The 21,217-nt window shown below is 45.1% G+C and overlaps 1 protein-coding gene across 3 annotated transcripts in view; it reads left to right on the top strand.

Moving 5' to 3' along the window:
* The window catches only part of ECE2 (endothelin converting enzyme 2), a 134,594-nt gene that overhangs the window by 87,238 nt on the left and 26,139 nt on the right, over window positions 1–21,217 (top strand). For all 3 annotated transcript variants that reach the window (XM_040426801.1, XM_040426800.1, XM_040426802.1), the window contains one exon: window positions 18,778–18,892. In XM_040426801.1, the coding sequence (XP_040282735.1) occupies window positions 18,778–18,892 (115 nt within the window). The remainder of the gene's footprint in view (window positions 1–18,777; window positions 18,893–21,217) is intronic.

Raw genomic sequence — 21,217 nt, 5'->3', positions numbered from 1 at the left:
TTTTTTTAGATGGTCAGCTCGGCAGCAGGCCCTCACCCACAAAATGTTTTAGATGGTCAGCTGGGCAGCAGACCCTCGCCCACAAAATTTATTAGATGGTTAGCTCGGCAGCAGGTCCTCGCCCACAACATTTTTTAGATGGTCAGCTCGACAGCAGGCCCTCGCCCATAATGTTTTAGATGGTCAGCTCGGCAGCAGGCCCTCGCCCACAAAATATTTTAGATGGTCAGCTCGGCAGCAGGCTCTCGCCCACAAATTCTTTTAGATGGTAAGCTCGGCAGCAGGCTCTCGCCCACAAACGAGCAGGCTCTCACCCCTAATGTTTTAGATGGTCAGATCAGCAGCAGGCCCTCACTCCTAATGTTTTAGATGGCCAGCTCAGCAGCAGACCCTCACCCCTAATGTTTTAGATGGTCAGATCAGCAGCAGGACCTCGCCCCTAATGTTTTAGAGGGTCACCAGCAGGCCCTTGCTCCTAATGTTTTTAAGGGTCATCAGCAGGCCGTCAATCATAATTTTTTCAGGGTGTGTATGATGCAGCCCTTTCCCTTAGTGCACAGGCTTTATGTGTGTAGGAGTCCCACTACCTGAACAATTGTACCACAATGTGAATGAGGCCCTCCTTTATGTGATATGCAGGTTGTATCAGAGTGCCTCTTCCTTGTAATTTTTGACAGCACTTGCACTTTATATACAAGTAAATATACAGGAAAGAATGTCTCCTAACAATTTTTCCTCTAAAATCTATTTTATCTTCGGTTTGGTGCGTATTATTGTCAGTCTGTAAAAGTGGCGTACTACAACATCGTTATATTTACCAAAAGTTTGGACACACCTTCTCATTCAAAGAGTTTTCTTTATTTTTATGACTATGAAGGCATCAAAACTATGAATTAACACATGTTGAATTATATACATAACAAACAAGTGTGAAACAACTGAAAATATGTCATATTCTAGGTTCTTCAAAGTAGCCACCTTTTGCTTTGATTACTGCTTTGCACACTCTTGGCATTCTCTTGATGAGCTTCAAGAGGTAGTCCCCTGAAATGGTCTTCCAACAGTCTTGAAGGAGTTCCCAGAGATGGTTAGCACTTGTTGGCCCTTTTGCCTTCACTCTGCGGTCCAGCTCACCCCACACCATCTCAATTGGGTTCAGGTCCGATGACTGTGGAGGCCAGGTCATCTGGCGCAGCACCCCATCACTCTCCTTCATGGTCAAATAGCCCTTACTTTCAAAGTTTTCCCAATTTTTCGGCTGACTGACACCTTCATTTCTTAAAGTAATGATGGCCACTCGTTTTTCTTTACTTAGCTGCTTTTTTCTTGCCATAATACAAATTCTAACAGTCTATTCAGTAGGACTATCAGCTGTGTATCCACCTGACTTCTCCTCAACGCAACTGATGGTCCCAACCCCATTTATAAGGCAAGAAATCCCACTTATTAAACCTGACAGGGCACACCTGTGAAGTGAAAACCATTTCAGGGGACTACCTCTTGAAGCTCATCAAGAGAATGGCAAGAGTGTGCAAAGCAGTAATCAAAGCAAAAGGTGGCTACTTTGAAGAACCTAGAATATGACATATTTTCAGTTGTTTCACACTTGTTTGTTATGTATATACACTGCGTGCAGAATTATTAGGCAAATGAGTATTTTGACCACATCATCCTCTTTATGCATGTTGTCTTACTCCAAGCTGTATAGGCTCGAAAGCCTACTACCAATTAAGCATATTAGGTGATGTGCATCTCTGTAATGAGAAGGGGTGTGGTCTAATGACATCAACACCCTATATTAGGTGTGCATAATTATTAGGCAACTTCCTTTCCTTTGGCAAAATGGGTCAAAAGAAGGACTTGACAGGCTCAGAAAAGTCAAAAATAGTGAGATATCTTGCAGAGGGATGCAGCACTCTTAAAATTGCAAAGCTTCTGAAGCGTGATCATCGAACAATCAAGCGTTTCATTCAAAATAGTCAACAGGGTCGCAAGAAGCGTGTGGGAAAACCAAGGCACAAAATAACTGCCCATGAACTGAGAAAAGTCAAGCGTGCAGCTGCCAAGATGCCACTTGCCACCAGTTTGGCCATATTTCAGAGCTGCAACATCACTGGATTGCCCAAAAGCACAAGGTGTGCAATACTCAGAGACATGGCCAAGGTAAGAAAGGCTGAAAGACGACCACCACTGAACAAGACACTCAAGCTGAAACGTCAAGACTGGGCCAAGAAATATCTCAAGACTGATTTTTCTAAGGTTTTATGGACTGATGAAATGAGAGTGAGTCTTGATGGGCCAGATGGATGGGCCCGTGGCTGGATTGGTAAAGGGCAGAGAGCTCCAGTCCGACTCAGACGCCAGCAAGGTGGAGGTGGAGTACTGGTTTGGGCTGGTATCATCAAAGATGAGCTTGTGGGGCCTTTTCGGGTTGAGGATGGAGTCAAGCTCAACTCCCAGTCCTACTGCCAGTTTCTGGAATACACCTTCTTCAAGCAGTGGTACAGGAAGAAGTCTTCATCCTTCAAGAAAAACATGATTTTCATGCAGGACAATGCTCCATCACACGCGTCCAAGTACTCCACAGCGTGGCTGGCAAGAAAGGGTATAAAACAAGAAAATCTAGTGACATGGCCTCCTTGTTCACCTGATCTGAACCCCATTGAGAACCTGTGGTCCATCATCAAATGTGAGATTTACAAGGAGGGAAAACAGTACACCTCTCTGAACAGTGTCTGGGAGGCTGTGGTTGCTGCTGCACGCAATGTTGATGGTGAACAGATCAAAACACTGACAGAATCCATGGATGGCAGGCTTTTGAGTGTCCTTGCAAAGAAAGGTGGCTATATTAGTCACTGATTTGTTTTTGTTTTGTTTTTGAATGTCAGAAATGTATATTTGTGAATGTTGAGATGTTATATTGGTTTCACTGGTAAAAATAAATAATTGAAATGGGTATATATTTGTTTTTTGTTAAGTTGCCTAATAATTATGCACAGTAATAGTCACCTGCACACACAGATATCCCCCTAAAATAGCTAAAACTAAAAACAAACTAAAAACTACTTCCAAAAATATTCAGCTTTGATATTAATGAGTTTTTTGGGTTCATTGAGAACATGGTTGTTGTTCAATAATAAAATTAATCCTCAAAAATACAACTTGCCTAATAATTCTGCACTCCCTGTAATTCCACATGTGTTAATTCATAGTTTTGATGCCTTCAGTGTGAATCTACAATTTTCATAGTCATGAAAATAAAGAAAACTCTTTGAATGAGAAGGTGTGTCCAAACTTTTGGTCTGTACTGTATATATATATATATTTTTTTTCCCCAGAGAGGTGTGATAGTTTGCCCCTTCTCCCCATCAAGTGCAGATCTAAGTTATGAGATCAATAAAACACAACTAGAGTTATGGGGTTTTGACAGGTCTAATAACTGAAACAAAAAAGAACTGCAATAAACTGACTCGGATAAAAGTTTAATAGTAGTGTTCATATATTTTATGTTAATATTTTAGTCACTAAATAAATGCTGATTTTTTAAAGTAACAATTCAAGAAGAATTCTTTATTCAGAATAATCTTGTGTCACTGATAGTTTGTCATTCTCTACTTGGTAATGATTCTTTTGTTGGCCTACAAGAAATATAAATACGTACGGTAAGCCTAATTAGTATTTTCTGCTACCAACAGGATACCTAAGTGGGTAAGGTAATGGGAGGGTTGCTGTTGGTTGCTAGATGGCAGTCCCTTCCCTAGAACAAAAAGATCACAGATTCCTGCACACTGTGCTTTGTTCTTTGGGAGGCAGCCACCTAGCACCAGCTATTAGGTAGAACATCACACACCTGACTTCAATTTCTGAAGGATGCCAGTAGAACTTAATGAATGTGTGTTCTGAAGACCATCTTGCTACCTTTAAAACTGTTTCTAGGGGAAACTTTTGCAGCAGCTTGTGATGAAGCATTAGCTATTAGCATTAGCAGAGGCTTTACGATAGGGTGGTCTAAATGTTATAAATAGGTTAGAGATTCCCTCTGTATGGTTCAGATTTTTCCAAATATGTGCTCCTTAAACTTACTAAACATAGAGAGGATTAAATGGGGTCTTTAACTAAATCTAGCTCAATTGGAAGATGTTCTATGTGAGCTGTTTTTGGTCTGCCTTTTAAAACATGGTACCGTCCAGGGATTGTAGAGAACCAAGACTCTTTAATGTGTAACATGGTGAGCTCAGCTGGTTTAGCTGCCATAGGTAAAGGTAGGAAGTATGTTTGTTTAATTCAGTTTTCCCTCAGAAATTAATTCTCTGTTGCCATGTTACTATTGTAACAAGGTACCTGGAATGATCATGGATGGAAGGTATGTGTCACCAAGGTTCCTGTCCCTGGTGAAGTAAGAGCTGGTATTTTATGTGTCAGCAGCAGCTATTGCTGACACCTTGAGATTTAGCATGGCTGTCATAGCTGATGCGGGACGGCTCTTACTGGGAGTAGTCAAAGTACTGGATGGGTGACTACTCCCCATGTTCCAGGCCGGGTTTTGCCATAAAAACCAGCCAGCACTGCCAGGTGTGGTGTATTTAACTCCCTTTGACAGTGGAGTTCAGGAGTCTGTGTGGTGTGAACTAAGGGCTGTGCTGGGATTTGAGCCGGGCTGGAGGACTCAGGCCCCTCTAAAGGCGAACAGGGTGTGAATTAACACCCAGGAGAAAAGGTGACTTTTATTGTTTATGGACTTTCCTTGTGTGTAAACAAACACCAAGCCACCTGCGTCTTGTGATACACCTTATCTGCATTTTGCTATACACCAATGTGTGAATAAACACCGCTGTTTGATTCAAGAACTGGGTATTTTGCCTCTATACTGCATCCGCTAGTCCTAACTACCATAGCGAATCCCCACAATTGGTAGAGGAATGCGGGCAATGGCAGTGAGGCTGGCGTGAACGCCAATATATTTTTGAGTTTGCGTTTTTGGGCACAGTTGTATGTCGTACATTAAACCAGCTGTATTTCAACCCGTGCCCCACGACAAAATGGAGGCTGTTGTGAAGGCCCTCATGGAGGCTATTTTTCAGCAGCAAGAGACCAACCTGCACCAACGGGAGGCTAATAAGCAGCAGCAAGAGACCAACTAGTTGCTGCTACAACACGTGATGGTTTTGCAGACAGCAGAAGCAACCCCAAGTGTCCACGATGCCCGGAAAGCAATCCGTGCAGCAATCCCTTAGATGTCACCCGCAGACGACATCGAAAACCTACCTGGCAATGTACGAGAAAGTGGCCACCAGGGAAAAGCTGCCCTGAGACCAGTGGGCTGAGGTTGTCGCACCTTTCCTGGCATCAGAGTCCCAGTGGGTGTATTTTGACTTGCCGGACGATCAAGCCGCCGATTACCAAAAAGTAAAGTGTGTGATTTTGGCAAGACTGGGGGTGAATGTGTTGGTCTGGGCCCAGCGGGTACTTCAGTGGGAGTTTAAGCCGGCTAAGCCCGCGAGACCCCAGTATTATGACTCACTCCACCTTTTGCAAAAGTGGCTACAGCCTGATGTGCTGAGTCCCACAGCTATGCTGGATAGACTATTGGCTGATATGTTCTGGAGGGCTCTGCCACCCCCTCTCCAGTACTGGATCAGCCAGGTATCTCCTACTACAATGAAATGGTTTAGATCAAAGCATATTCATGTATTAGAATGGCCCAGTAAAAGTCCAGTCTTAAATCACATTGCAAATCTGTGGCAAGACTTGGTTATTGCTGTTCACAGATGCTGTCCATTCAATCTGATTGAGTTTGAACTATTTTGCAAAGAAAAATAGGCAAAAATTTCAGCCTCTAAATGTGCAAAGCTGATAGAGGTATACCCCAAAATACAAAGTATTGCCTTAGGGGTGCTGAATACAAATGCACTCCACACTTTCCAGATTTTATTTTCTTAAAATTTTTGAAAACCATGTATCATTACATACTTGCTACTTTGAGTTGGTCTATTACATAAAATCCCAATAAAGTACATTTAAGTTTGTAAGTGTAACGTGGAAAAATGTGGGAAGTTTAAGGGATATGAATACTTTTTCAAGGCACTGTAGTATCATGAAAAATTCTTTAAAAATATGTTTAGACTAAAAATGTTATTTAAAGAATAGGTCATTCTCAACATTTAGCAGAGCTTATTTTGCTGAAAGTAAAGATTTCACAGTTTGTGAACCTCATTTTCCTGCTCTGCCTTTACGAAGATAAATAGTAATGGACCTACAGTGTCTGCTACTTTGAATTGAACATTTTTAAGTGTCTGGTCAGTAAAGTCATTAGGAAATTACTTTCTAGTAATAGATGGCAGAGCACTGACTTAATCATCCTCTTTAAGGCTATATGCACACGAACGTTAGGGGCAATGCGTGGGCACAGACCGTGGGGTAGCCGCATGCGGATCGCGGACCCATTCACTTGAATGGGGTCCGCGATCCGCATCCGATGGTCCGCACCGCAAAAAAGTATTGCATGGCATGGCCAGAAACACCACGGAAGCACTCCGTAGTGCTTCAGTAAGGTTCCGATCCGTGCCTCCGTTCCGCATCTCCGTGATTGCGGACCCATTCAAGTGAATGGGTCTGCGATCCGTGATGCGGAATGCACACGGCTGGTGCCCGTGTGTTGCGGTCGTGTGCATGTAGCCTAAGAAGAACGAAAGGCCAGCTGCACAAGTACTTCAGAAGATTCAGATATGGCCATCACTGATATAATCATTTTGATGGCAGTGTTCTACTTGACAGACCCACTCCCACTCCATTTTACCCTTTCATACAATGCTGTGGAGCATGTTACAATTTCTGAGTCCCTGTCCACCTCAGACTGAGACCCACAGCTGCTATGTTAAAATAAATCCTGTGAGGCAAATTACGTGGAACTCGAATGAGTTTTGTTGTCATGGGCAGGTCTTATGTTTATTTGTTCAGAAACACCCTCATGCGCCATATCACTATGTAGTGTCCCACTAGATTGGCGTGGGCACTACACAAGGGTCAATTGGTGTGCGCGTTACTCCTACTCACAAGGGACAGTAATGTTATATTTAAGTGTGCATTTAATGTATTTTCTAATGTGTTTTTATATGCAATGTTCCCCTGTATGATGCAGTAGCAGGCCTAGTTGGGTGTAGTTGGACATCCCAGACACTAGAGGGAGATAGGGAGCCCCTAGTATAAATGTCCAGGCCCAGACAGGGAGAGGGGGTTCAGAGTCAGGAGTCTGCAGAGACAAGTTAGAAGGCACCAGCCAGTGATATGCTGAGGGCCTCCTCCTGACATGCAGCTAGACAGCCCAGGCTTCTAGTTGTTACCAGGGGGCTAGTAGAGGGATCCTAGCCTACCTGCGGATCAAGTGAGCCTCAGTTAGCTCAGAAGATTACCCCAGTAGTAGGAATGGACCTCCTGGGAGAAACCTGCAGCTTCCCAACCAAGCAAGGATAATACAAGTCAGATAAGTAACCTGATGGGCAGAGGATCTATAAAGTAAAGAGCAAGGGTCAATACTGGAGAGAGAATTGATATACCAAGGATTAAAGCCAGTATTTAGGCATCCGGGCCTTGGGATCCAGCCAGCTAGAATAGCTGAAGGGGATAGAGCAGCATTGCACTGCAAAGCATTAACCGTTGTGTCCTCCAAGTATCTTGCATGATTACTACCTGCCACCATCTAAAGTCTACCTGCTTGTGAAGTATTGTTCAAGGGACTGCATTATCATCACTATCAACTATAACTGTATGTACAAAGTTGGACTGTGTTCATCAAGTAAAGAAACGTTTGGTTTATCCACTGAGTACTCAGTTATTCCTCCTATAAAATCGGTGTGCCACCGTTACCGGCACTGGCGTCACGAATCCAAAAGGGACCTTGCCCCAGGCACTTAAAATACCTGTAACATCCAGGGCACCTCACACAACATCAGGCCTGGTCCCCATATACCGAGTGTGCCCCAGAGGAACTGTGTCTACCTCTCTTTCACTGCTGCATGCCTGCCCAGGGTTCTCCAAATACAGTGAGCAACCCTCGATTGCCCATAACCGTGATCTCACTTCGCTATACCCTGCAGGTCTGGCGTGCTGCATAAATTGGCGTCACGAACAGGATTTACGGAACATTCCTGCGCCATTGCGGATATAAAACTGTGTGCTAAAGACTGCCTTAAAGTGACAAGCCCTAATTGTTTTATTGAAAATTGCTGGGCCCAAAGAACTGTCCTAAGTAGCGGTGTGAAGATAGTGTTTTCTGGACTATTTGCTGCTTGTTTAAGCCACCGCTTGCTGTCAGTGAATAGACAGCGTTTTTGCTAAAGATGGCCGCCGAGCTTGCTTGAATTTACTGCTGCGTCATCTTCATCCTGAATTGGCGGTAAAAGTTGGCGCCTTTTTGCTGAAAAGAGCGGGAAAAGGCTCAATGTCGGCGCCACCGCCCTGTCTGGACATTTGCATGTCTGCAGAAATGGACTCCGCCTCCCCCATACTGGAGTACCTGGGGGGCGGCCTCCCAGTGCAATGGGAGGATCTGTCTGAACTTATTGGCGCCATCCTGTCGCTCTCCAGAGAAGGATCGAGCATGTTGCAGAGTGAAGACTGCTCTGCTGGGATGTCTGCGCCTGATTTGTTAAAAATGGACGATGTTGGTGTAGAGCCAGAGGATGCTCCACCGGCCTACTCTCCGGGACCGGAGAGACCCGCCTGCCCACCACCGAGGACGCAACCGGAGACCTACTATGGCTCCTGGAGAGACTTCTTCCAGCCCTCGTTCAAGTGGTCAGCGTTAATGGCAGAGATCCGGGAGGCCGCCATAAAGAAAAATACCAAGTCAAAGATATTCTACGAAGAACTGGCAAAGACCGTTCACGAGCGTCACACTGACACCCAACCCCGCCTGGAAAGGAGAAAGGGGTTGGTTGTGGCCTTCGACAAGAACCGTGGCTACGGTTTCATACAAGACTATACCACCGGCAGAGACTTATACGTAAACCGGAGATCCGTCAAGCGGGGTTACCTCTCCGAGCATATGCATAACCTCCGCGAGGGAGAGGAAGTGGAATTCACCCCTGCCGAGGGCCTGCGAGGCCCATATGCTACTGCCGTGACCCGTCCCAAGAAAGAACCGGAGGACTGAGAGGCAGATGAGGACTACTCTGGCTGCGAGTGCAAACCAGCGCGCTCTCCAGAACCGGCCCATCACGCATTCCAAGAGCGGGGCTCTTTCATTGGCCTTAACGTATTTTGGCAGCCAACCGTGTTGGAGAAATGGGTGAGTCCCTATCCATCCCCCGAGCTGCCTCGCCGGGAGAAAACGATCCAAGAAATGGAGAATCTGAAAGGACTCCGCGTTACCCTGGATAATATCCGGAAGGGTAAGAGACCTGATGCGCCACCGGACCTGCAGCGGCCGCGTCCGATGCACCATCTACTGTACCAGTGCCGGCGGCGACAGCGGAGGACAGCAATCCTGAGACCGAGAGCCTAGACGACCAGATCGTCCGTCTGGAGGAAAAGTTGCGGGAGTTACGCAGAATTGCCACCGCCAGGATCCAGACGCCACCTAAGAAGGAAGAGGTAAGGGTACCTGTCCCTACCGGCCGGCCACCTTCTGCTACCACAGCTGCGTTGAGGCCCCCAAGAAGGCCCTCTCACCCTGTGACTTGCTGCGCAGAGCCCACCGGACCGCTTGCGGCGGCGGTACCTAGGCAAGCACAACCTGCAATTGTTATCCCTGCACCGGTGCGGTCAGCAACTGTCATCACCCCTAGGCCTATGGGGCCAATACCTATTAGGGGTCCCTTCATGCTGCAGCTGCCCCCTAATACCGTGTTGTGGGCACATCCGCCTGTGGAGGATTATTACCGGCCTCATTTGCCAGCAGAGCCAGGTGATTATGATATGTCCCTGTGAATTAGCCTGCTAGGCCCTTGATTTGTTTGCTTTGCCAAGGGATTACTTCTGAAAATTTAACCCTTTCAGGACAGGAGTCCTTTGTTTTGGTCCTTTGTTGCTGCTGCCAGTTACCCACGGCTCAGTGGTAGTGGTCACCCACTGAAATAAATATGTCAGCAAAACATCTTGTTTACAGGACCTCCTGCCTGCTTCTACGATCTCACACCAAGTTGTGCCTATTTTTGTTGCACCTTTAACCCTTTAACCCCCTTTCCAGGTTGATTAAGGGTATTACAGCACTTGTTTTTATATTATGCCATTTGAAAAGTGTGGGCTATCTTTTATGTGCTGTCATTTTATTGTGCAACTGAATTCCAAGGACACGTGCCCAGTGATAGACGCAAAAGTACCTGAGCCTCTGAGATATTGCTCTTTTAAAGAAATGTGCCCAGAGATGGACTCCACTGTAAGCGAGCCTCTGTGATTTGCTACCTTGCCTTGCTGGTGAAAGACACTCACTCAAAATAAGAAAGGAACCTGGGTACGGACTCATATTTGTTCCTTGAGCCTCCAAGAACTTTTAAATTGTTTACATTTTTCTGCTGTTCTATTATGGACAATTTGCACTTATGAACTATCCTGGTAATAATGCTACGCTGCGCCAGGTCAGCGCCCCTGTTCCCTCACACTATCCTGAGAGAAGAGAACGACGCCCCTTTTCACCGTCACTTGTTCCTAAGCCAGTGGAACTGCCTGATTTATACATATAATGTTTTTCTGCAAATGTAGATGTATTTTTCCTGCTTTGCATTATTTTCTCTTTTTTCAGGTGCAGTATCCAGCTGGGCAGGGCCCCTCCATGTTGCGCCGAGGTCGGGCAACGTTATAGCGTGGTGGTATGTAGTGTCCCACTAGATTGGCGTGGGCACTACACAAGGGTCAATTGGTGTGCGCGTTACTCCTACTCACAAGGGACAGTAATGTTATATTTAAGTGTGCATTTAATGTATTTTCTAATGTGTTTTTATATGCAATGTTCCCCTGTATGATGCAGTAGCAGGCCTAGTTGGGTGTAGTTAGACATCCCAGACACTAGAGGGAGATAGGGAGCCCCTAGTATAAATGTCCAGGCCCAGACAGGGAGAGGGGGTTCAGAGTCAGGAGTCTGCAGAGACAAGTTAGAAGGCACCAGCCAGTGATATGCTGAGGGCCTCCTCCTGACATGCAGCTAGACAGCCCAGGCTTCTAGTTGTTACCAGGGGGCTAGTAGAGGGATCCTAGCCTACCTGCGGATCAAGTGAGCCTCAGTTAGCTCAGAAGATTACCCCAGTAGTAGGAATGGACCTCCTGGGAGAAACCTGCAGCTTCCCAACCAAGCAAGGATAATACAAGTCAGATAAGTAACCTGATGGGCAGAGGATCTATAAAGTAAAGAGCAAGGGTCAATACTGGAGAGAGAATTTATATACCAAGGATTAAAGCCAGTATTTAGGCATCCGGGCCTTGGGATCCAGCCAGCTAGAATAGCTGAAGGGGATAGAGCAGCATTGCACTGCAAAGCATTAACCGTTGTGTCCTCCAAGTATCTTGCATGATTACTACCTGCCACCATCTAAAGTCTACCTGCTTGTGAAGTATTGTTCAAGGGACTGCATTATCATCACTATCAACTATAACTGTATGTACAAAGTTGGACTGTGTTCATCAAGTAAAGAAACGTTTGGTTTATCCACTGAGTACTCATTTATTCCTCCTATAAAATCGGTGTGCTGACTTCCGGTTCCGGCGCGCACATGGAGGGACGTGAGTGAAAGGCTCTCCGTTCGACCGGCCCGAAGTTCTAGAAAACCGCCGCACACCGGGACCGATAGGTACCCCCAGATCTCCCTGCCACTGTAGGGAGCACCTATGGAAAAGTTTGTTGTCAGAGGCGGCTCTCAAAAGGAACCACGAACATCACTCCCGCCAGGTGACGACCTGAAAGCCAGGAGCAAAATGGCGCCGACGGCTGAGAAGTTAGACGATTTAGAGAATCGATCCAGGAGGAGTAACTTACGGATCATCGGCCTTCCCGAATCGATTCCTCCGAACCAACTGGTCGATATCTGTAAGGTGGAGATCCCACAAGCACTGGGACTGCGCGGCACAGTGGAAAGGGCGCATCGTTTGGGGCCGCAAATTTCAGCAGGTGCGCGTTCCAATAATATGAGACCTAGAGCTGCTATAGCCAAATACTTGAACTATGCCGCTAAAGAAGCGATATTAGCGAAATTTCGACGCAATGTGAGGCCCTTAACGATTAGGGGCAACAAGATCCTCCTATTTAGTGATTACTCAGCAGAAGTGGCCAAGCGCAGGAGGGAATTCTCGCAAGTATGCTCCGCTCTTGCTCACAACAAGATCAGGTTCGCCTTACTTTACCCTGCAACCCTGAGAATTTTTCGTCAGGATGGGACGGTTGACACGTTCCTTTCGCCTGGAGAAGCATTGGGGATGCTGGATTCGGATCCCTTATTTTCGGATTTCATGTTTCCATCCTCCCAGCGATCAACTTCCTCGGCCAGAGGGAGAGGAGCCTCTCAGAAGTTGGGGAGATTGGGGCCCAGATCCACAGAACCAGGACATCTGGAAGCGGATCCGAGTTGAATATGGACAACACCAAGTATCATTAAAATATGATAAGGTCGTCCTTGAGAGTCACGTGAGATATCATTAGACTTTTTGGTTCACTTTTGTTAATGCGTTATTACTTATTGATTATGCCGAAGAGTAAGGGCCGGGAAACGGTATATAATAAGAGATTGCTGATGATGTTTGAAAAATGTAGTGACAACTGCTACACTGTTAGATGTGCGAAAAAAGTGAAGTCGTTATTTGCTTTATCTATGTTGTGGGGTTGGGTGGGGGGTTTTGGGTGGGGGGGGAGGGTGAACACTAATCTAAATGTGGTTGGGGTGCAGTTACCTTGGTACCAATATGTACTTGATCTGTTCTGGGTGGCTTCTCCTGCAGAGAACGCGTGTACAGTGAAATTATTATGCGTGTAGTCACGTGGAACGTTAAGGGCCTACGATCCCCCACTAAACGTATGGCGGTATTGCGCCATCTCAAAAAGCTCAAAGTAGATGTGGCATTCCTGCAGGAGACCCATTTAGAAGAAGCTGATTTTTTTAGGATGCGTAGATTATGGGTGGGACAGGTAGTAGGTTCACCATCAGTGGACAAAAAGGCGGGCACCATGGTTTTGTTCCATAAACGTCTGCAGTACGAGATTCGCTCCATGTCCACTGACAATCAGGGGAGAAGGATGCGAATAAACCTGGATTCCCCAGTAGGTCAGATAGTTCTACAGAATGTCTATGCCCCCAACACCTCTCAGACTGTCTTTTACAAGTCGTTGGAGAAAGACATTTTGGAAGAAGACTCACAGATGATACTGGTGGCGGGAGATTTTAATAGGGTGCATAACGAACAGGAGGATAGAAATCGAGGTGCCCTAGACAGGGTTACTCCACGGAATCAGACCCAGACGTTGCTCCCTTTGATACAAAATACTGGCCTTTGTGATACCTGGAGATACCATCATCCAGTGGATCGTGAGTACACTCATTTTTCTCATGCCCGGGGATCATGGTCCCGGATTGACTATCTCCTGACATCGCAGAGGATGCTTTCTAAAGTCAAGTCGGTAGAAATTTCAGATTTGTTAATCTCGGACCATGCCCCAGTGGTTATGGAAATAATGGACATAGTCCCCAGGGGACAAGATTATACGTGGAAAATGCCGCAACATTTAACCAAGGATAGGGAATTCTTAGATAAGCTGAAAGGGTGGTGGTGGGAATACTCACAAGATAATGCGGAACATGCATCGAATCAGAATTTATTCTGGGACGCGGCTAAAGCAGTTCTAAGGGGCCAAATTATGTCTTACTCGATAGGAAAGAAGAGGGAAGCCAGCAAAAAGTTTGAGGAAGCTACCCAAAAGGTGCGGGAGATGTACACTCAATTTCTGCAAAATCCCTCAGCCCCTAATAAAGTTTTATGGGTCACGGCTAAGCACAGTTTTGATTACTGTCAGGAAAGAAAAGAAAAGTGGTTTGGAGACTACCAAAAAGCTAAGTTTTTTTGTGTCGGTAATAAAGCGGGTCGGCTATTAGCTAACCTAACACGCCCATTTGTCAAACAAATGGCCTTGCATCCATTAAAGGACAGTTCGGGAAAACTATGCTCTCAACCGAAGGACATAGTGGAGATACTAGGAGACTATTTCCAAACACTGTATTCAGGAGACCCCCCCCACTCTCAGGAGGCAAGGGATCTTTTGGACAGGGTGGATTTGCCGCATCTTTCTACTGAGGCGGTGGAAACGCTATGTCAAGACGTTAGTGAAGAAGAGTTGGGGATGACAATTAAATCGCTATTAAATTGTAAAGCCCAGGGTCCTGATGGATTCCCGGCGGAATTTTACAAGGCCATGATCCCAGAACTTTCCCCGACGTTGACTAGACTGTTTAACAATGTTATGGCCGGAGGTAATTTACCTGACTCGGGCAGATTGGCCTATATTAAAATCCTCCCGAAACCGGGCAGAGATCTGACTCAGCCCAGTGCATATAGGCCAATCTCCCTGATTAACCAGGATATTAAAATCATGGCGAAACTATTGGTCAATAGGTTGGCCATTTGCTTACCGAATCTAATTGGCTCACACCAGGTAGGGTTTATGAAAGGTAGGTCGGCTGTAACTAATGTATGTAAAGTCCTAACTGTTTTGAGTAAATATAGAGATCCTAAAACCGGGCCTTCTCCAGCGTTATTGGCAGTAGACGCCGAGAAGGCATTCGATAATGTAAACTGGCAATGGTTGGATATGGTTCTGGACAGAGTTAACATTACAGGACGCTTCCGGAATTTCTTGAAAGCGCTCTATAATAACCCCCAGGCGCGTGTGAATATACCGGGCTTTCTTTCCAAACCAATCACGCTGGAGAAGGGAACGAGGCAGGGTTGTCCCTTATCCCCGTTACTTTTCAACTTAGCAATGGAGCCTTTGGCGAGATGGCTAATCAAATCTGATACTTTTGAGGGCATTAAGATAGGGGTCAAGGTGTTGAAAGTTAGTTGCTTTGCAGATGACATCTTACTATATTTTGGTTCCCCGGAGCTCCATTTAGAGAGGACTCTAGAGGGGTTAAATCTCTATGGAAGGGCCACGGGATATAAGGTCAACGTGGAAAAAAGCCAGTTGCTGTTCCTAGATCAGCGGTCTCCCGCAGCCAAATATTTTCAGAACAGATTGGAGGTTAGGAGGGATTATTTGACTTACTTGGGTATTAAGATAGGTCGCACCCCTGCGTCATTATATACTCTGAATTATCCCCCCCTCTTCCTTAAAATAGAAAATGAACTAGAAAAATGGCAGGACCTTCCATTATCGTTGTGTGGGAGGGCTCACTTTATCAAAATGGTAAGCTTTCCAAAGCTTCTTTATCCGCTCCAGACTATTCCATTGTTGTTAAAACACACTGATGTAACTAGGATGCAAAGAGCTTTTAATCGTTTCCTCTGGAAAACTAAGAGACCTCGCATTGCCTATGCTAAACTAACGATGCTGAAACATGAAGGGGGGTTACAATTACCTAATATCCGCCACTATAACCTGGCGGCCCTTTTTAGACATGTGCGTCACTGGGTGTGGGGAACGGGCTTTTATTCGGCGATTATACTTGAAAGGGAGTTAGCTGAGGGAGAAAACCTAGAGGCCCTATTGCATTCTAGATTAAAAGACATACCGATGTCAATAAGACAGTGTATTTTATTGAAGGACACCATAATGGCGTGGAAGGCGATTAGGAAAATCTATGGTCTTCCTTATTACTTGTCACCTAGATTACCATTATGGTCGCTGCCGGCGTTTCCCCAAGGTAGGGAGAATAGTATGTTCCAGACGTGGAGGGAAAAAAATATACTGAGACTCAAGGATCTACTGCAAACGTCTGGTCTCCGTTGGCTAGATTGGGACCAGGTCAAAACACAATTTGGCTTTCAAGATGCTCACTATCTTCCCTATCAGCAAATTAGAAGCTACTGCAACGCTCAGGCAAATTCTGTTGGTGACTCTGACAGGTTAGCGTGGTTTTCGGCCTTGCTAGGCAATGATAGCTCTCACATGCCCCTTTCTGAATTACAACGTAGACTCCATAGCATTCAGACAATAGGTTTGGTAAAGGGGGCCTTTAAACCTTGGGAGAATGAATTATCCGACCCGAATATATCCAAAAAGATGAGAGAAGGCATGGATTTGGTCAGACGGGCAACATATAATGAACAGTGGAGAGAGACACAATTAAGACTCATGCATAGAGCAACGTATGCCTTTAATTTATCCTATCATGATGCTCCTGCCCATTATCTGCGTGAATGTCCTAAGTGTAGCCTCCCGAAAGCAGGTTTACTACATTCCATTTGGGAATGCCCGAAAGTGCAACCGCTATGGAAGCAGGCTATAGATTCTATTGATGACATTTGGGGGGACACGGTGGGTATCACACCACAGCAATGCATATTCCACTACATACCTAAAAACCAGGAGGAGGAAATAGGGTCGTTGGTTGCTAAACCATGTATACATCTCTTATTGATGTCAGTTAAGAAATCTCTCCTACGACACTGGCTAGAAAAGGAAGTCCCAGTGTGGGAGGAGGTCATAGGGATGATGAAAAATGTTCTTTACCTAGAGAGACTGGAGGTAGAACAGGATAAGGAACGCCTGGTTGAAAAGTTTATTAAAAAATGGAGGAGGTTCATAGAAAAGCAACTTTCTGATATTGAAATCCAGGAACTCATAGCACCATTCAAACTTACTGGGTGGTATTTAGAGGCTCAGCTTGCAGGTAGGTTAGGGAGACTAGCCTTTTAATTCAGCTCTTTGGCGAGTGTGGGAGGTGAGGCTTTGTTCCGTAGTCACTTCAAGACCGAAAGTCTTAGATTGGTGTCCAAGGGGGGGGGGGGGGGGTGTGGGGGGGGATGGGGTCATGGGTGGAGGGAAGGGAGGGGAGTTGGGGAGTAAAATGGTAAAATGTGAATTGAGAAATATATTTTTTTTTGCATAATTGTCTGCATAAATATGCTTTGATGCAATTTTCTGTACTGTATTGTTCTGATATCCATTGCTGTACAAAGTGATTTCTTAATTCAATAAAGAGATATTAAAAAAAAAATTTAAAAAAAAATCGGTGTGCCACCGTTACCGGCACTGGCGTCACGAATCCAAAAGGGACCTTGCCCCAGGCACTTAAAATACCTGTAACATCCAGGGCACCTCACATAACATCAGGCCTGGTCCCCATATACCGAGTGTGCCCCAGAGGAACTGTGTCTACCTCTCTTTCACTGCTGCATGCCTGCCCAGGGTTCTCCAAATACAGTGAGCAACCCTCGATTGCCCATAACCGTGATCTCACTTCGCTATACCCTGCAGGTCTGGCGTGCTGCACAATACCTCAGATGATGTGTTGTTTCTGAGGGGAATTCACCTCAGAGTCAGGATGTAACTGTTGAAATGTATTTGCCTTCTATTTCTTCCAAAATATCATCTCCTCATCCAAGAATGTTGAGGATGGGGATGGTTCCAACAAACATTTTGGGGTCCCCTGAATAAGTTGTATGGACTTCCATAGAAACTGCTATGGAGCAAGCATCTGCATCCAACAGTGGCGTAGCGTGGGTTGCCAGCACCCGGGGCAAGCCATTTATTGCGCCCCCCCTCCCAACCTGTGGACACGCCCCTTTTACAGATAATATAGCAGTCCTATATAACACCACAGATAACATGGGGGTAACTCTCTAAGTACAGATAATGTAGTAGATGGGTGTGAGGCTCCAGAATTCAGAACACGCACAGTGTGACCTGAACTCTGGGGCCAGGATGCGGCAGGGTGGGCCAAATTCTCAATCCACCCCCCAACCCTACCGTGAAACAAATATGTGTTTGGACATTACATACATCACTACAAAATATACAGTATAATACAGCACCACATACCTCATCCATCCAGTGACGTCTCCTGTGATGTAGACTTTCCTCAGCGTCTTCATTCGGAGATAAGACCGCCATGACACCTTCTTTCAGTCGCGTCTCATCTCTGCAGAGTTTTATTATTATTAGTTATTATTATATATAATGGCCCCCTCTGTATAATATATAATGGCCCCCTCTGTATTATTATATATAAAATGGCCCCTCTGTATAATTATTATATATAATGACCCCTCTGTAATATTAGGATATATAATGGACCCTCTGTATAATTACTATATATATATCACTAAACATCTCTCTACCTCAGACTCTGGCCGGCCGTTGCGTGTCCTGAAAAAAACGCACAATATAAAAACTTTTCAGCCGGCGCCGGAGCGCCCCCCTGCAGTTTGGCGCCCGGGGCAACGGCCCCCCTGGCCCCCCCCCCACGCTACGCCCCTGGCATCCAATGCTGCCCAAGAAGATTCAGAGGAAAGTAATCTCTGTGGCAAAACTGACCAAGCGTGGTGTCGTGAGATCTCGCTTCTCTTCCAACTGGTGACCGTCTCCCTTTAATTCAGATAAGATTGAAAACTAAATATCTGAAAAAAACAAGGATTGGGCATGTTAGATTTTAACATACCCGATCCTTTTGAGGCTTATTACTTCACTCCATATGGAGGTTGGGCGAGATAGCTGCTGTCTTTATGTGTATGCCCAGTTTAAAACTGCCCTGCGCATTAGTACCTTACCTCTTATAAATCCACTCCTGAGTTCTACTTTCTCGTTCACTTTCTTTTCATAAATGCTTTTTATCAGTGAGACTAATTCTCTTTCTCTTACAGTATACTGAACAATTACCTGATCTGGAACCTTGTCCAGAAGATGTCCTCCAGTCTAGATTCTCGTTTTGAGAAAGCCCAGGACAAATTACTTGAGTCACTCTATGGAGCAAAAAAGGTGCTTCTACAAATCCTGCTTTCTTTACTTTTATCTAAAAGTTTTTTGTGTTCTATATATTTTATCATGCACAGTTCATAAAAAGGATGCCCTATCCAGAATGCCAGTGCCCATGACATAATATGCCTGCTTGCAGAATGTCGGTCTCCCAAACCCACAAGTCCATCTTTGCAGTTGCTGTCCTATACTTATTTTACACTTAACCAAAAAAAGTGTACCCGGCTATTTTAAACACACATGTACAGATGCCAGATACATGCCAAGTCAGGGGCCCAGGCTTAGAACCAAAACAGGAACATATTTGGTATCATTATACTTGGTGGAATTAGATGATTTGGTACATTTATTTGCTTTTACCAACTATGTGTATATTAGACTACAAAAATTGCTACACTATTAAATAAGAATTAATATACACTTATAAAATTCATTATTCTAAAACACATCAATGACCCATGGTCCTAAATAGGTAATACACAGACTACTCGCATGTTTCAGCTCTCACTTTTGCTATTATTAATGTTATCACAGCATTTGGTAATGAAGAGCACACCATTTTATTTACATTAAACAGAAATAAGGATATGGTTGCAGCCAAGGCCATGACTACATGGTGCCATCTGACAATCAGGGCAGGGGGCAGGTGATTTTGTTGCACCTATATTTGACATTACAGCCCTCTGTAGCCCACTCCCATGGAGTGAATTGGAGCTGCGGTAACCCAGCATGGCCATTACACTTTGAATAGAGCTATGCTTCCAGCTCTGTCCGCTGTGGTAGTTCTGGTGTTGGTGGCTGCAAGGAACATCTGATCGGTGGGGGTGCCAGCTGTCAGGCCCCAATTGATCTGATATTGATGACCTAGCCTGAGGAAAGATCTTCAGTACCTGGAGCCTCGAAAACCCCTTTAAATCTATACATTATTTTTTATAATTGCTTAAAGTTACAGGCCTGAATCTAATAGTAACTCTGCAGTAGCATACACATATTAACGTTTTCAGCCCTGTGGTCTAGGAACTTATTTGCAGGGACACAACATTTGTAATCAATTACCATCCACAAAATATCAACAAAACTCCAAGAAAAGTTATATTTGGGGGCTGCAATCAGGACAGCCAGCAAGGAATCGCTATTCCCAGCATAAGTTCCCTGTCTGTCCATAACTGTATCTGAGTCCTTAGGACGCAGATACAGTTAAAATATGTGCCCTGGGCTGATTCTAACTTTTCTGCTGCCTGAAGTGAGAACTAAAATGGCGCCCCCACCCCATGCCTGATTCTCATACCGATAGTTTCCGAAGTGCTCCCAAAATCCCACCAATAGTAATAATTCTCTCCCAGTGTACTCACTAGTAATAGTGCCCCCTACAGTGCCCCCAATTGTGATAATGCTCTCCAAGAATGCCTCATTAGTAGGGTTGAGCGAACCCGAACTGCAAAGTTCGGGTTCATACCGAACTTTGCGAGTTTGGGTACCTGGACTTTTTCACTGAAGTTCGAGTTCGGGTTTGGTGTTCGGGTGATTTTATTATTTTCCGTTATAACATGGTTATAACGGAAAATAATAGCATTCTTAAGATAGAATGCTAAATAGAATGGCCATTGAGGGGTTAAAAATAATTTAAAAAACTCAACTCATCCACTTGATCGCGCAGCCGGTATCCTCTTCTTTCTTCAGGACCTGCGATGACATCGCAGGTCCTGCTGAATGAAGATAGAAGATCTCAGCAATGGTATCTATTTTTCCCGAAGTGCCCTCAGTAATAATAGTGCCCCTGCAGTGCCCCAATAGTAAGACTGCTTCCCAGGACTGCTCCCTTTAGTAGTAATGCCCTCAATATTGTGCTCTATAATAATAATGCCCCCCACAGTAATCCGAGTAGTAATAATGCCCCCATAGTGCCCCCAGTAAAAAATAAGGTCCACCTATAGTGCCCCTAGCTGTAACAAGGACCCTCTATAAGGCATCCCTTTACAGCCCACAGTATTAAAGCCAATTTATTATCCACCCTACAGAGCCCACAATATTAATAAGGCCCCCTTTAGTAGCCCCAGTATTTATAAAGCCCCGCTGCAGTGCCACCAGTATTATAATGCCACCAGTGGTGATCCCCCCTGTATTATATTGCCCCCTTCCTCTGTGTAATGCCAGTATGTATAATGTAGTGTACCATTATTACAATGCCCCCTGTAGTGCTAGTATGTATAATGCCCCCCATAGTGCTAGTGTGTATAATGCTCTCACCCTTCCACCCTGCAGTGCCCCTGTAAAATAATAATAATGCTTGTAACGAGAGGTTATTTCAGTCAACGTTGCTCTTCTATC

Source organism: Bufo bufo, chromosome 4 (genome assembly GCF_905171765.1).
Source record: "Bufo bufo chromosome 4, aBufBuf1.1, whole genome shotgun sequence".
Lineage (NCBI taxonomy): Eukaryota > Metazoa > Chordata > Amphibia > Anura > Bufonidae > Bufo > Bufo bufo.
The sequence above is the reverse complement of the archived record's forward strand: the minus strand, read 5'-3'. Positions and strand labels throughout refer to the sequence as shown.